This window comes from Mya arenaria, chromosome 14 (assembly GCF_026914265.1).
Source record: "Mya arenaria isolate MELC-2E11 chromosome 14, ASM2691426v1".
NCBI lineage: Eukaryota > Metazoa > Mollusca > Bivalvia > Myida > Myidae > Mya > Mya arenaria.
This window is the reverse complement of record NC_069135.1, coordinates 38,637,808-38,655,552: the sequence shown is the minus strand read 5'-3', so window position 1 is coordinate 38,655,552 and position 17,745 is coordinate 38,637,808. Positions and strand designations below refer to the sequence as shown.

General features: G+C 34.3%; 2 protein-coding genes across 2 annotated transcripts; one reads left to right on the top strand and one right to left on the bottom strand.

The window, feature by feature from the left end:
* Positions 1-6,956: 6,956 nt before the first annotated feature.
* Positions 6,957-10,101, bottom strand: LOC128216799 (uncharacterized). Its single transcript, XM_052923464.1, has 2 exons — positions 9,715-10,101; positions 6,957-9,462 (listed from the first exon to the last, which is right to left on the bottom strand). The coding sequence occupies exons 1-2, from the start codon at positions 9,962-9,964 to the stop codon at positions 7,685-7,687; spliced, it is 2,028 nt and encodes a 675-aa protein (XP_052779424.1). The 5' UTR covers positions 9,965-10,101; the 3' UTR covers positions 6,957-7,684.
* Positions 10,102-15,695: 5,594 nt separating this feature from the next.
* On the top strand, positions 15,696-16,810 carry LOC128217111 (perlucin-like). Its single transcript, XM_052923993.1, has 2 exons — positions 15,696-15,792; positions 16,287-16,810. Exons 1-2 carry the CDS (start codon positions 15,724-15,726, stop codon positions 16,680-16,682), a joined length of 465 nt encoding a protein of 154 aa, XP_052779953.1. The 5' UTR covers positions 15,696-15,723; the 3' UTR covers positions 16,683-16,810.
* Positions 16,811-17,745: the final 935 nt, after the last annotated feature.

Genomic DNA, 17,745 nt, shown 5'->3' with positions numbered 1-17,745 from the left:
TTATTTATTTGTCAAAACTGAATAATTTTTGTTCACCTTTATAAACTGAAACAAAAGAGAGGTTTTCATTTAAATAGATTTTTGTATTTCAAGTATATTCAACTTCCAATAGTAGTTTCCAAAACACTTACAGAGATAATGGCGTTCTGTACTATTTAAGGTTACGTTTAATTAGATAGATTAACCTAAACTGAAATTACCTGTGTAGAAACGAAAGTAAACACTTTCAATCATTTCTTAAGCCTCATTAAGGAATGTTTTGGCATTTCACTGTTATATCTTAAACGAAGGTTTCGAAACCTAAATAATAACCTGAAAACCCATGTACATTTTAATAATGTCTGACCAATCTATACCAAGAATATGGTAGATAAGTAGAGAAAATGCTACATTTGATTAAATAATCCACAATGAAATCTACTGGAACAAGCCCAGTAGTCAAACAGAAAACACATAAACCCTGTCTAGAGGCATCATTTTAAGGGCCAAAGGAAGCAAAACATACAGACAACACAAGGAGACCAAACATAGCAATAAACGTTTGGATTTAAACCGCTTAGATATGTCGATATCAGTGGGGATTCAAACTAATTGATGCGCGCAAACCCTCACAGTTGTTCCAAGAGTTATCATATACTACCCTAAATGACCAACGTCAGGGAAGGGAGCTTTTGGTACCAAATATGTAAACAGATCCTTTTTATGTATTTTACTAAAGATAAAGGAAGCTATTGGATTTTTACTTAATTTTTTACTTATGAGGCAGATTTTACGAAAACCGGAAACCCTTTCACCACTGTATATTGTTGTACTTGTTTTGACGTTTTTTTATGCCTAAATGGGCACCATATTTGTTTTAAATCAAATCATAAACACTGGCCGAATAAGTAAATTTAAAAAACACACACAAAAACAATGAAAACCACAGGGACCAGCTAAGTGAAAATTCAAAATCAATGTTTAAAGGCACAGGTATTGTACGTAAGTTCCTTTTGGTTGTAATTTTGTAAGACAAAACTTCGTCTGTTCTATACACGGTTTCTCTTTTAATGTATCTCTCTAAGAACGTATTATAAAATAATGTGAGATTTTTTGTAAGATCAAATCTTTCGAAATGTAAGGATTCACTGCTCACAAGTTAAAAGAAACTTATTTCAAATTGTATAATTCAAAATCCTACTTCAGAAAAAGACAGGAAAACAAGTACTGAGTCTTAATAGTTTCAAAGGGAGCTTTGCCTATTGCAACTCAGCGTGACTTATAAGTGTACCAATATTGGTTTGGAATAGTTTTTATTTCGTTATTCAAAAGGCATAAAATAACGGGAAGACTAAATTGAAACAGCCGAGTTAAATGGTGAACATTTCATTGATTTATAATAGCTATTCATATTATGAAATGTTGCAATATGGTGTATTCTATTCCCCCTCCCCTCGGTATCGACAAAAGTTTTACTTGATAGTTCCGATTTCAATCTAAATATGCTAGTGTATGCAAGTCGCGCTTGTGTCCACTGATATCTCAAATCAAAACAGTTTCAACTTATAAAACCATTGTCGTTTTACAACTATCTCTTAATTTGTATTCAAAGTGACTTAATCCAAAGTAGGAGAAACAATAACGCCTAGAGAGAACAGCAAATACAGGCGTTAAAACTTCACATATTGTACTGAATGAAGCCTTCGAACATTACTTACTACAATCTGTACCGTTTGACAATAAAACGGATTGGAAAAATCATGGTGGAAGTATTTGCTAATTATATGATAGGTTTCATTTGTATTTACATATCCCTTGTATTGAGGAAAAAGTTCAAGATTTAATTAAAATTCAATATCAATTTACAGAATATTCACAAGACTATGGCCAAAATGAACAAATCATTATACATGTACAAAACAGTGTTGCCAGATGAATCAATGCATCTATTATAAAAAAACAACAACAAAAAACAAAACAAAAAACCAAAAAAAACCAAACCAATATGTAAATAAGTCATTGCGAAGTTAGAAGTATTTCTTTACCACGAATGAAACAACACTCACATGTAAGTTCATATCTCGACCACTACTTTTATAAGTTATGAAGTTCTTAACGGCTTAAACAATACTTTCTATAGTGATTTATATTTTGCATATCGTTCGAAGCAATCATGCTTTTTGGGTTATTAGTATTTCTCAAATCGAGGGGTGAAAGCGAAAAGGTTCCATCTTCTTCTTTATTTAATGTCACTTAGAACCTTTTTGCATTCACTCCTCAAACTGCACTCAATGAAACATCAGCATTTTTCACATCAGCATATTGCTTCAGCATATTCAAAAACAGTTTAGCAATCCAGTTTACTCAATCTTTTTAGTCTGTAACTTATCATAGTCCAGCTTGCTTTCTTATACATGTTTATATTCTGCCCAGGCAGCACTAAGTAACATTCTTTTTTCATCTTTCATCGTTTCATTTAAAACATATTTAAAAAAAAAATGTTATGAAAATGAAATGATGCAATCAATACTAGTGTCATTTCTTCAAGTTCTGTCATATCGTCTAATAATAGGAGAGGCAACTTCATCTAATGAATTAACGTTTAGTTGTAAAACACTAAGCATTCTATACCTATGTATGAAGTGTACTTATGATCCCGCCGAATAATTGTCATTGAAATGATGTAAAGAATTTACTTGTTTATATTGAAACGAAGTCTGTTGACATGAATTGATCAGCCCCAAACAACAAAGGATGTCATTTAATATTCATATTGCTTTTTTAAGTTTTGACACTTCTAACAGCGTGCATGGAGTGAACCGCCGTCAGATGTACGGTTTCCTAGAACAATAATACTTTGAGGGCACTCAAAAGGATACCAACAAATAAGCTAGATCTTTCATAGATTCATTCACCTCGGATGTATGTCGGTAAATCAGTAGAAGTAGTTCGTAATAAGGTATATAATAGTATTAATTAATTTTAGTGTTATACATATAGGTTTAAATTGATTGTCAGTGAAGTGTTTTATTGCAAAAAAATAAGATTCCAAAGAGTAGAGTCATGAACTTTAACCGCTAAATAGAAATTACTACGCGCGATCTACTTGCAGTGTAATTATTGTAAAGATTTCTGACATAGTAAACGTCCATATACATCCGAGGTTGTTTTCGATCGAAAATGGCCGAGGAGTTCCGAATGAAAATTTGGCATAAATTGAAAGGCAATTGCTTACTGATTACTACAATGTAAACTTAATGACTGAAAGTACATAAAACTGCAGGCTTACATTTCGAGAAAAGAACGCATATTTTACTGCGCATTAAACGCTTTTAAATGATACCAAAATATTTTGGATCCAAAGGCATTCGAAATGCAAATATTTTAGGATTGAAACCCTCAAAGGAATATTGAATGAAACCTTAGTACAGTTCTTGTCTTTGTTCAATTATGCGAAAGGTTTAGTTATATTTACATACCTTCGTTACAAAGAAAAATGTTTATGATAGATGTAAAGAAAAGACCCGTTTATTTTTAAATGAATAATGTTTATATGGATTGATTAGCCTCAAAACAAAAATAATGTTATTGAATATTTATATAGCTTTTAACGTTTTACGCTTCTAACGGCGTGCATGGAGTGAACAGATGTACGGTTCTCAAGAAGAACAATACGTTGGTAGCCCTATAAAGGTTATCTGACAGGGCATTTAATAAACATTTCGCATAGCAAACGTCGTAGCAATAAGAATAACAAGATTGAAATGAATCTTTATTATTTCTTCAGTGCAGTTGTGCTAACTTCATGTAAAGCAGAAATCCAGGTTCAAAACTATTTCCGATACACAGGGCCGGGTGTGATTTCTGGCACATTGATACAAGCTCTAACTGCACAATCAGGACTTAAATGTGCATCCACTTGCTCCTCGTTAGACAATACATGTGACGCATCCCGCTACCATGGGGCCACCAAGAAATGTGAACTTCTGTCAAGTCACCCAAACGGAACAGTACAATGGACCAGCAGTCCAGACTGGAAAGTTTATACTTCTCAGGTATTTGTGCCTTTATTATTTCAACTAATGCTGCTAAATAATCGTTAAAAGCAGTTTAAGACGCTTCTCGCCCGCTCGTCCGTCCTTCATTTACTATGATTTTGGTGTTAAGACGTTTCATAAAATATTAAGATTAACTAGATATCCGTTCTGTGCTTGTTCAATAAAGGAACAGAAAGTGTCAAAATATAGTTAACAAATATAGAGCATTTAACACAATCTTGGCGGAATGCTTCTTAAAGACATATTTTATTTTATTTTTTTAATTTAAAAAAGAATATATTGATAAATAATTTCAACAAAAACAAGAAGAAAATTGATGAGCAGACATTTTTAAATCTGACACAGTGTTTAGGTATATGATAAAGCAACCGTTTCGAATATCTATCAAACACTCGACTTTCGACTATCCATTAAAACAACCGTTTTGACTATCCATTAGGACTGCAGTTTTCGACTATCCATTAAAACACTTGTTTTGACTATCCATTAAAACTACTGTTTCGACTATCCATCAGAAAGACCTTTTTTTGACTATCCATTAAAACACTCGTTTTGACTATCCATTAAAATAACCATTTCGACTAGCCATTATAAATACCGTTTTCGACTATCTATCAAAACAATCGTTTTCCACTACCAATCAAAATAACCATTTTCGACTATTAATCAACAATCGTCTCGATTATCCAAAAAACCGTTTGACCTATCCATAAAAACGACCGTTTGGACAAAACATCTGTTCTCAGCAATCCATTTAATCAATCGTTTCGACTATCCATCAAACAGTCGTTTCGACTATCAATCGGAAAAATCGTTTCGACTATCAATCGGAAAAACCGTTTCGACTATCAATCGGGAAAAATCGTTTCGACAGTCCATGAAACAGTCGTTTCGACTATCAATCGGAAAATCGTTTCGACAGTCCATGAATACAACCGAATCGTCTTTTAAACACCCCCGTTTCGAATTTTATTTTAGGGATCATAATGTATAAACTATACGTCCTCTTTTATAGGATTGATCGTCACCTTAGCACAAAATGAAAGAGTTTAGTTTCCCCTCTCCCTCTCTCTCTCTCTTTATATATGAATATTATAATTTAATTCCTAAGGTATACTTGTTATCACACTATATGTAAAACCATGACACATATTGTATTTTAATTTTCGGCTAAATATGTTGTTACAATTAAAGCTAAATGCATTTATGTTTTGTTATGATCTGTTAACATGTCAAAGAGTATCCTGTGTTTCAAACGTGTGGAATTTTAATTAAGCAGATTTCTTTATTTTGTTACCTTCAGCCGATATCATGTGAACCGGGATGGTATAATTATGGTTCTTCGTGCTATATGGTCGAAACAACAGCTACCAGTACATGGCAAACGGCTCGTGACAATTGCGCAGCCCTGGGCGCGCACCTGGCCGTTATTACCGATGCTGCTGAAAACTCATTTATCGTGAACCTTCTGACGTCGCTCAATATTGGTTTTCCGGTTTTCTGGCTCGGTGGAAACGACATCGCTGTCGAAGGAACCTATGTTTGGGAGACGGCAGAGCTGTTTGTTTTTACAGCTTACTCACCTAGCAGTATTCATGGTATAGATAGAAACTGCATAAACATAATACCGTCTGAAGGCTGGTATGACGATGACTGTACACTTTTTCTGTATCATGTGTGTGAACGCCATTTCTTGTTAAAATAGAAATACTGAATGGATATGGTTTTTTGAAAACTCGAATAGATCGCATATCTTGGACGTATAAGGTATCAATTATGTTGCTTTGACATATAATTCATTACGTGTTTAACTCCAATATATTAAACTGCAAGATAGGAAAAGGAAGCGTTCCATACGGCGCAAGGTAGCATACGAGATCAGAAGAAGACATTGTTATCAAACAGATTTTTCAGTTTGTTATGCTTGTTTTTTAACCTTTATTACAAAATACAGTAGTCACATTCAGTTTTAGCGTAATGCATTCTTTAATATTAGGAATGGATTTAACTATGATAAAAACACCATGAGTGTTAAAACATTCTTACTATGAATTCCATTCAAGTGGCACATATAGATTAACGTAATGACATTTCTGTTCCTTTCTGTTTCTTTTAATGCATTCTTATATTAAACTCATTTTACTATAATGATAATAAAAACAAACAAAAGCATCATGTTCAAAGTTTAAATACATTTTAACGCTCTAAATATTTTACTTTTCTTCTACTAAACAAGGGAATATAACTTTACAATCTACCAAGTTTCATTTAATTTCTTCAGGTGGTTTCAGAGTTAATCTTTTCTTTTGTGTAACCACATAATGGCGATCCGTTTTCCCTTCGTGTATATTACGATGCTAAAAGGTGTCATTTATCTTCGACCAAAATAAAAAAAAAGATAAGGGCAATTTATAAGAAAATTGTCATTATCTTCTTGGATACAGTGATTATAAGGAGGACTTAAATATTTCAGCGGAATAGAGTTAGATTTGTGGCCATGATGTTATGAAATTTAAAATTGTCTAACTTTATTATCGGTAATCACCCAAGGTAAAATGAAATACCTCATTTGCCATTTGGTTGTTTCATTGAAAGTTTCTTACAAGTATTTATGTAGAAAGGTTTTTTGAAATACAGCGTTACGTTATACATGATTAATGTTTTTTTTTATAAGATCGTCTAAATGCTTTAAGCTTAAACACGTTTTAACCTTTTCTACACATAAACCCAATAAACCCCATGGAAAATTATTCCAAAGAAATATGTGGTCACCATGCATCATCATTTCGCATGGTTTTGTATCGGATACCTTAAACTTCAAACTCTTGAAAGTAATTTGACTTGGTTGTTTGCGAGGTTCCCTCACGTGCTGAAGATCTTCACAATGAATAGAAGATGATTATATTTCTCATGGTTTTTGTTTTAATAACATATGAAAAAAACTATATGGTGTAAACGCATATATAGAACAGTATAAAAGGAATACTATATATGACGGTTGATTTGGGTTGCATGACTTCTGGTTGCTTGCGTGAAGTCTACGAGTGTATGTACCTTTACTTTAGCAACAAGAAGTGATCTTATCAACAAGTCAACCCACTAATGTAGACTTGCTTTTCCCATACATTTCAGTATTTGTTTTAAATAGAAATAACAATAGTTTTTTTTACAAAACATTTAAATTCGACGACAATGACAATTTGATTGTGTAGTATTGTGAAGGTAGATTCGCGCATGCGCACAAGACAACGGTTAGTTACGGAATCAGCAAAACGCGTAGTGTAATCCAATGTTTCTATATGTTATGTTTCAATCATGACATGTTTCAGACGAAAACGAAGTTTATTTATATAACGCTTGATCGGATGTGTATCAAATGTCAAATCACTTAGTCATTACAATTAAGATCTATTAATTTATTTTTTTCCAATAATATAGGAAATCTTGACCTTCGATATTTCAGCATATAAGATTGCAATCATCATCATTTTGTTGTGCGCAAACAATGACTCTGACAGGTTGCTAACACTCTGAGGTTGATGTCCCTAGATGAAGCTCTCCAAATGCAATCATTGAGGTCAGACAAGATAATAACATTCCTATGGATGCTGATGTTCTTGGTAAAATCTTCCCGGAAGCGGTTGCGGTTATTGACTAACGCTTGATAGATGCAGTTCATGTAGCCCTTGGTTTACACTTTCTAGATGCTGTTGCTGAGATTCTTGGTTGACGCCTGTTAAATGTGTCTGCTGGGGTACCTGTTCGATGTTTGCTGGCTGACTTTGGTTGACGCTGTCGGTAAACGGTTGGTTTGTACCTTGGTTCATGTTTGCTAGATGCGGACTCTGCCGTCTTTGGAATACGTTCGGTGAATGTGAATGCTGAGATTCTTCGTTGACCATTACTGCATACGGCTGATGTGGTCCTCGGGTGAAATTTTGTGGACGAGGTTGCTGTGGTCCTTGATTGACCCTTGGTGGATACGGTTGTTGTTGTTGTTCTTGGTTGAAGCTTGGCGGATACGAGTGTTGTGGTCCTTGATTGCAGCTTGGTGTATATGGTTGCAGAGGTCCTTGGGTGGAGCATTGTGGATGCGGTTGCTGTGGTCCTTGATTGCAGTTTGGTGGATGAGGTTGTCGTTGTCCTAGATTAAAGCTCGGTGTATACGGTTCCAGAGGTCTTAGGTTGAAGCATTGTGGATGCGGTTGCTGTGGCCCTTGGTTAAAGCATCCATAATGAGTTTGCTGTTGGCCTTGATTGTAGCCATGTGGATGCAGTTGCCATGGTCCTTGGTTGACATTTGGAAGATACGATGGATGTTGTCCTTGGTTGTTCCTTGCTCGATTCGGTTGTTGTTGGCCTTGATTGACGCCTGTTTGATAAATTTGTTGTTGGCCTTGATTGACGCTTCCTAGATGGAGTTGTTGTTGGCCTTGATTGACGCTTGCTAGATACGGACGCTGTGGTCCTTGGTTGACGTTTGCTCGATGCAGTTGCTGTGGAACCTGATTAACGCTTGATAGATACGGTTGCTGAGGTCCGCTTGGTTGATACGGCGGTGGAGGTCCCTGGAAGACGTTAGGTAGATACGGTTGAGGTGATCCTTGGGAAGTGTTTGGTCGATACGGCGGCTGAGGTCCAAAGAGAGCGTTTGGTGGATACGGCGGCGGAGGGCCCTGGAAGGCGTTAGGTTGGTACGATTGAGGTGGTCCTTGGGAAGTGTTTGGTCGATACTGCTGTTGAGGTCCTAAGAAAGCGTTTTGTGGATACGGCGGCTGAGTTCCATGGAAGGCGTTAGGTTGGTACGTTTGAGGTGGGCTTTGGGAAGTGTTTGGTCGATACTGCTGCTGAGGTACTAAGAAAGCGTTTGATGGATGCGGCGGCTGAGGTCCCAGGAATGCGTTAGGTGAGTACGGTTGAGGTGGTCCTTGGGAAATGTTTGGTCGACACTGCTGCTGAGGTCCTAAGAAAGCGTTTGGTGGATACGGCGGCGGGGGTCTCTGGAAGACGTTAGGTGGGTACGTTTGATGTGGTCCTTGTGGATACAGTTGCGTAGGGTCTTGGTATACGTTCGATAGAGACTGTGGCTGTGGTATTTGGTTGACGCTTGCCGCATTGGGTTGCTGAGGTCCCTGGTTGAAGCTGGCCGAATATGAACGCTGTATGACGCTTGCAATATTATTACCATGAACATGATCATCTTCATAATCATAATAATCATCATCATAAGAATCATAATCATAATCATCGTCATCATCATCATAAAAATCATCGTAATTATTAGAATTTAAATAAGGATAATTATACTGTTCTGAATCATCGCTTTCAAAATTATAAGGACTGCTCTCGATATAAGTTGTTCGATGTGAAACTGGAATTCCCTCGGATGAAAGTGGTCGATGATTTGGTAATGTAGATCTGTTTACTGAAGAAAGAAGTAAGTATTAAGTAGAAAAAAGTAAATTTAATTCGAACAATAGTATTTGTAAAATAATATTTGTTAAATAACATTTGTAAAAATAAATTAATTCATTATACGCTTAAATTAAACTCCTGATATAAATAATTCATATTTTCTTTATCATTGTTATGATGACCTTTGCATTTATTTTTTAGTCAATAGATAAACACAAGTCCATAATTAAAATATCAACTCTCATTGCTATATTAACTGTACCTGCTTCTGATGTATGCGTTTCTGAGTCGTCTGCTTCTGGTGATACGAATACCGAATTTTCTGATTCATTTACGTCATTATCTCTGAAAATCGTATTTACATCTTCCTGCACAGTTGATCCATTATAGTCCGCGTTTTCAAGCAGAGAAACAATTGTGGGATTTGTAGGAAACAACGAAGCCCATGTTCGATGGTTAGGTATACGTCGTTTCACTGTAGGGGGCGCGTTATGCGGCGGCACAAAGGACATTCAAACCCGGCTCTGATATCCTGTTCAACTGCTTTTTTGTTGATAACCTCTTGCAGACATTTTTGGCAAAACGTATGAATACATGGTAATGCCCTTGGCTTTTGTATCTGATCTAAGCAAATTGTACACGTTAGAAGACTTTGAAGGGTACACGATGAAGCCATGACTGCCGTTAATGAAGCTTTCGTTCTTGTACAGACCTGTATGTATTTAAACGGTTGTTGCATAACTTTTATAAATATAAGAACATACACATATAAATGAAGACTTTAAACAAAGATAACTTTCCTATTTCGTCACCATTTTAAATGAAACGTAGCGCAGTCTACGCCGCTTACGGAGCCCCGCCTTCGGTATGTTACTAGAGTTTGATTGAGAGTTTAGTTTCTTTAAATACTTCGACAAACCTTTTCTTAACACGGCCGTCTGACGGAGCTCTGTCAAGCATTATTTCGGAAACTGGTTTGATGAAGTGTTTGATGATACTAATCGCCTTATCAAACTCCGGTAATAAAACGAAGGCGGGGCATTTAAAGCGTCACAGACGGTCTTTTGTTTCATTTAAAATGGTGTAATAAAGGAAAAGTTATCTTTGATTTAAGTCTTCATTTTAAGCTAAATGTGGCCGTCCAACGTAGCATGTATGACGTAATTTATCACATGGTATACACACACTGTATATCGTTATCGGTAAAAGGTAAATCCGTTCTTAAGATGTACACAATATATCATAAATGATCAAATATTTCAAATAATGGAACCTATGAATATAAATATAAAACGTGAATATTGAAACATAGGTATGACATAAACCTTATCTGTGTATGAACATTGCAAGATTTGACATGCCACACAAATTGATAAAAAATAAATAATATTTGAATGTTAATCATTTGCAATACATTCTACATTGTTCATAACCTCAAAAAATCAACTAAGACAAAATAGTTAAAATATAAGTTATAAAATAAACCCCATACTTTCGTTTACAATCCAGTTAATACAATTCATAAAAATATTAGTGTTATTCCAGTAGTTTAAACTGTACATAAAGAATTAACACCGACTTGAAATGCATAGCAATCGAGTTATATTGATTGTCATAAGCATTCAATCTCAAAATAGCATCGACGTAGTGCATAAGATAGTTGGGTTTTTATCAGTTGGTATCCTTATATTGCTATAAATGTGTATTCGTCATCTGTAAAAGATTTTTACAATTGATTTAAGAGAGCTCATTCACAGAATGTATGTTGGAAGAGATCTATTTTCAGAAGAGTGCCTTAGAATAAGATGCTTAGTTCTTACTTCTGTAAACTTCTGTTATGTGCAAGTGACTATCGGTTATTTATTCTTGTGTGTTATCTTCCTGTATTTTTCGGCAAAATTCATATCATGTTGGACTTGTATTAACATGTTTTCTGTGCCATATTTAAAGAAGATATATGATAAACCAACTCTCTTTTCTTGTTCTTTTAATGTTTAGTTTATTAACTCACTTTTATGAATTCACACCAAACGGTGATTCTCATTGCAACACAATTTTGCAAATCCTATATGTATATTGAAAACTACAGAAACAAGTGCAGTTTTCAAAAGTTAAAACATAAAACCCGTTTAATGGCACAGGGTCAACCCCAATGACATAGATCACACAAACAACAATCACAAACCAGAGAAATGGAACAACAACACAAAAATCCACAAACAACACACTACATATATATTTTTTAAAACTAGGTTTGTTTATCAAGGATTGATAGGTACCGCCTTTGAACGGTCAGAAAAATGTAAATATACTGGGGATTTAAACTAGGTTGTGTGCACAATCTCACTCGTTTACCAAGAGCAAGCCTAAAATAATTCCGGAAAACTCAACTTACAGTAGTAGTTTTTCCCAAACACAAATAGAGATAATGGTGTTCGGTAATGCCAAAATGAAATTTACCTGTGATGAAATTCCCTGTGTTAAAACCGAAAGTAGAAAACTTTTCATTTAAATCATTTTCTTCAACCTTATTATGGAATATTAAGGTTTTTAAAGGTAATATCCAAAACAAAGGCTTCAAACCCAAACATCTAAAAGCCCTTCTACCAATAAAAAAATGAAAACTATATTGACACGAGCAGTAGTCATACAAGTACGTAAAACCCCTATACGGTTAGTTTTCGTTTAGGAGCCAAAAAGACGCTGAACGTAAGACACAAAACATCACAGCCCAATGCATCAATTTAGCATAATCAAAAACTGTTGGGGGTTATATCGCATAGTAATTGTCATTTAGAGAAGATGTAAATGCATGTTTTGACAAGGTGCTATGCACAAAGCCTCATACTTGTCCCGTCATCGCTTCTAATACTATACTATAACTGCCGAGCGCCAGGCAATGAAGCTATTGGTAGCAAATATTTTAGTTAACCCTTTTGTGTATTTTACTGCATAGAAAACAAAGTATATTTGCCTTTTTCTTGCGCAAAAACACTTGATAATTTCCTCTTTGTAACGAATTCAAACCATTGAAGGAAGAATAAGTTATGTGTGTGTTTTTGGTTTAGTTCCGCATTGTATTGTAATGTATGACTATGCGGCTACAATGTACGGACCAGTCTTTGGGCTCGAGGTAAACACAGAGAATGTCATTTATTGTAAGTATTGTTATTCAAGTTTTGAACTATGAGACATTACGATAATCGAAGGAAATGGGATTATATGCGCCTATATAGAGAATCAGTTCATGTCATTTATTTTCATCCGAAAATCAACCATGTGTTTCATTTTGATGTATGGTGACCAACTGTGATTTTAGTATCATTTAAGAGGTAACAAATATGAAAAATAAGTTACCAAACTTCATGCAAAACAAAGCTTCTGAAGTTCGTAATATTGTTATTTTATTTCAACTAAATTTTTAAGGCCTAAGAAGATTTTTTGTTATATTGGTGTGTATTTCTTTGCACTCAATGATGTCAAAATATTATGGGTCACCAGAATTTCAAACTTCGAGCATTTGTGGGTCGGATATTTTTAAGAGTACTGATTAAAACCTTCGATCATTACTTGTAAGAAACTAAGTTGCATGACATACTATACGTCCTTTGTACTATTTGAAAATAATATGGATCGGAAAAAGCATGGTGGAAGTATTTGTCAACTTCAATGTATTTTAAAACATACAAGAAATAAAACATGTGTTATTTAATTATGTGATTAGTTTTATCTGTATTTACATACCTCCGATATGAGGAAACAAAGTTTAAGATTCAAGATTTATTAACAGAATACCAAAAATGACATATGAATAAAATATTATACAGCACAGTTTTGCAAGAGGATTCAATGCATATAAAAAACGATTAAACAATTAACTTATATGTTAATATGTTAGAAGTATTTCTTTACCATGAATGAAAAAAACAAACATTTAAGTGCGTATCTGGACTATCACTTTTATTAGTATTCAATTTCTAAAAGGTTTAAGCAATTTTTTATAAAGTGATTCGTATCTTTCATATCGTTCAAAACCTTTAACAACATTATCATCGGCGAAGCAATCATGCTAATTGGGGTATTAGTTCTCCTGAAATGCTCTTAATGAACCATCAACATTCTGCGCATCAGCATATTGCTTAAACATATTCCAAAACAGTTTAGCATTTTAAAATCCGGTCAAATTTCAATCTGTTCTTACTTATGTATGTTCTATATTCTGAAAAGATATCACTAAGTGACATTTTATATACAATATATTACAATAATATGTTATGAAAAAGAAATGCTATTAGTATTTGTATCGTTTCTGGAAGTTCTAATATTTCGTCTAATAAAAGGAGAGGGATTCTAATGTATCGTTTAGTAGTAAAATACTATTCATTCCATGCATATATATGAAGTGTACTTTGGATCTTTTCCACAGACCCATTGTCACTGCAATTATGTTAAGAATAAACCTGTTTATTTTACAACGAAGTCTGTTGACATGTCGAATTGATCAGCCACAAACCACAAAGGTTGTCATTTAATATTTATATCGCTTTTTACGTTTGACACATCTAACAATGTGCATAGCTGATATAATTATGTTAAATGTTGATGTCGTAGTCGATTGCTAGTCTGCCCGCCTTACTATTATTACGGTAATTGCCGATTACAAGCACTTCACACTCGACTGCGTACTAGTTGCAGTGGTCTTAACTATCACCTTTATTGTAAAAATATTATCAGCTCTCCTCTTTGCGAGTGTGGTGAAGTTGAAAGTAGTACTCACTATTTTATGCATTGTCCTTTATATACCGACTCTCGACAAACTTTCTTTCGTGATATGTCAATTATTACAGAAATTAACATTGGTTTCATTCTCTATGGCAATCCAACACTAAACAACGTAAACAGTTCCAAAATATTTGATACTGTTCATAAATTCACACATGACTCGAAACGTTTCTGATCATGACCTGACTTACAGTGTTTCCCCAATATGGTATGTACCCAACTTCTTTTCTTCCTTCATATCTGTCCACACCCTACTTATATATCCTTTATACTGTCACTTGTGCTTATTTTGTATCTATTATGTATCGTGTTTGAAATATTGAATCCATATCTAAAAAAAACAAAAACTTATTCCTATTTTTTAGCATTAGAAACAACTTGTCTCGCATAAATGATATATATCGTCTAATCGTCAATCATACGCATTTTTCTGGCAAATGAGTAATATTATTCCCTTGGAGAAGAACACTATAAGCTTTGCTTTCGTTCCAATCCATTTCAATATTATAGACAAATTGTGTGTGTGTGTGTGTGTGTGTGTGTGTGTGTGTGTGTATATTCTGTGTAGTTTGTTTGTATATGTTGAATAAAATATGTTTAAATCAAATGTTGATGCCTGCTGTTCCCATACAAATTTGTCTTAAATTGAAAGGTAATTGCTTACTAATTTTTAAAATGCAAACTTAATGACCAAAAGTACATCATACATAAAGTTATAAATGTTTGTATATATTTGCTCTAAATGTCAACCGAAATCGGACGTCAGCGACATATTTTGGTACAAAAGCAGGCCTAAATTTCGGGATAAAGAACGCATATTTTACTGCGCACATAACGCTTTCAAATGAAACCAAAATATCTTTGATCCAAAGGCGTTCACAATACAAATATTTGAATTAACACCTAGAAGGAATATTGAGTGAAACTTTCGTACAGTTCTTGTCTTTGTTCAATTATGTTATAACTTCAGTTATATTTACATACCTTCGTTTTAAAGAAAAAGGTTTATGATCAATGTAAAGAAAATACCCGATCATTTTAAATGAATAATGTTGATATGGATTGATTAGCCTCAAAACACAAAGAGTGTCATTTAATATTTTTATCGCTGTTTACGTTTTGACGCCTCTAACGGCGTGCATGGAGTGAACAGATGTACGGTTCTCAAGAAGAACAATACTTTGAGAGGTATAAATGTCATCTTACAAGGCATTTCATGAACATTTCGCATAACAAACGTCGTAGCAATAAGGAGAACAAGATTGCAATGGATCATTACTATCTCTTCAGTGTAATTATGATGACTTCATGTAAAGCAGAACTCCGAGTTCAAAACTATTTCAGATACACAGGTTCGGGTGTGATCTCTGGCACATTAGTAAACTCTCTGACTGCGAGATCAGGGCTTAAATGTGCATCCACTTGCTCCTCCTTGGACCATATATGTGACGCATCCCGCTACCACGGGGCCACCAAGAAATGTGAACTCATGTCAAGTAACCCAAACGGAACTGTGCAGTGGACTAACAGTCCAGACTGGAAAGTTTATACATCTCAGGTATTTGTTTCTTTATTTATTCAACTAATGCCGCTAAATAACCGTCAAAAGCAGTTTAAAAAAACAACCTTTCCGCTCGTCCTTCATTTTTACGTTTCCTCTGAATCACTCTCGTTTTGAATTTTAGATTTAGAACCATAATGCACGAACTATACGTAATTATGTTATATTATTAATCGTCATCTTAGCCCAATATGGAAGTGTTTATTATCTCCTCAAACTAGATGAATATATATGATTTTTTTTTAAAAATATGAAGTTATTATCCTAAGATGGATACATGTTATAACACTATATCGTGTCTATAAAACCTTGACGCAGACTGTTTTGTAGTTGTCGGTTTATGATGTTTTTAGAATTAAAGCTAAATGCATTTACGTTATGTTATGCTTTGTTCTGTTTGTCAAAGAGGTATTGTCTTGTGTTTTAAACGTGTGGATTTCTTCTGACAATTTTAATTAAGCAATCTGATTTTGCTATTATGTTTTCTTCAGCCGGTATCATGTGGACCGGGATGGTATGAATATGGTTCTTCGTGCTATATTGTCGAAACAACGGTTACCAGTACATGGCAGACGGCTCGTGATGATTGCGCAGCACTGGGCGCGCACCTGGCTGTTATTACCGATGCTGCTGAAAACACATTTATCGTGAACCTGCTGACGTCGCTCAATATCGGCTTTCCGGTTTTCTGGCTCGGTGGAAACGACATGGATGTCGAAGGAACCTATGTTTGGGAAACGGCAGAGCTGTTTGTTTTTTCAGCTTACTCTCCAACCAGTATTCACGGTATAGATAGGAACTGCATAAACATAATACCGTCTCAAGGCTGGTACGACGATGACTGTACACTTTTTTTGTATCATGTGTGTGAACGCAATTCTGGTTGACTGAATGGGCGTGAATGAAATACTAATTGAGCATGTACAATTCAAGACTCGGATACGTCGCATCTTTAGATGCATTATATGTATTTGATGTTGTATTGTATTGACTCCGTGTTTTACTTTAAACATTTGTACATTAAACTTTTTTATAAAGCATAAGGTATCATACGGGAGCAGAAAACGACAGAGTCATTAGACGTTTGTGTATTTCAACCTTGTGTACGAAAGACAGGTGTCATATTTAGCTTTTGTGTTAATATAAGTTTTAATATTACGAATAATTTGTACTGTTTTAAAATCGCACCAACATTTTATGTAAATTTTTGAAGGAAGTGAAACACAGTGAATTTCATTAATCTATATTTGCCGTTAGAAATTTAATGGTCATTTGGGTAAAAAGCATATAAAATGCACACACTCAGAATCTGTTTTAAGCATAGAAAGAACGCTGAACTAAACATGTGATACCAACAAAAGTGACGGGCTCACAGCGAGTCGTAGCGGTCAGTGTCTGCATTACTGACACGCTTATTGCCTAAAATTAGTGTCGTATGTATAAGTACCATTTGTGCTGGTTATAATAATACCTTAATTTCTTAAAATAGGTTTTAAAACTAATATAATATTAACTTAATATAACTTAACATCTGAGTTTTAATAAAATTAAAGTTTGATATTTATTTCAAATTTATAGAACTTTTTCTATTTAACTGTATTCTTAAATACATACAACATTGACGTAACAATTAATTACAAACTAATGCTTTTAAAAAGTGTAGCCCAACTGTTCTTTTTGTGTGATCAAAAAATAACTTAACATCTGAGTTTTAATAAAATTAAAGTTTGATATTATTCATTTTAAATTTATACTACTTTTTCTTTTTACCTGTATTCTTAAATACATACAACATTGACGTTACAACTAATTACAAACTAATGCTTTTAAAAAGTGTAGCCCAACCCATTTTTTTTGTGTGATCAATATGTAAGTTTATGGATACTTTGTCTTGGTAGTAACAAAAACAATATATAATTAAACTGATATGTTGTAACTAGTTATCAACAA

Coding starts and splice junctions, on each gene's coding strand:
- LOC128216799 (XM_052923464.1), bottom strand. CDS start 9,964: ATGTCCTTTGTGCCGCCGCATAACGCGCCCCCTACAGTGAAACGACGT. Junction 9,463..9,714: donor AACGCATACATCAGAAGCAG/GTACAGTTAATA, acceptor TTCTTTCTTCAG/TAAACAGATCTACATTACCA.
- LOC128217111 (XM_052923993.1), top strand. CDS start 15,724: ATGTCAAGTAACCCAAACGGAACTGTGCAGTGGACTAACAGTCCAGAC. Junction 15,793..16,286: donor GGAAAGTTTATACATCTCAG/GTATTTGTTTCT, acceptor TGTTTTCTTCAG/CCGGTATCATGTGGACCGGG.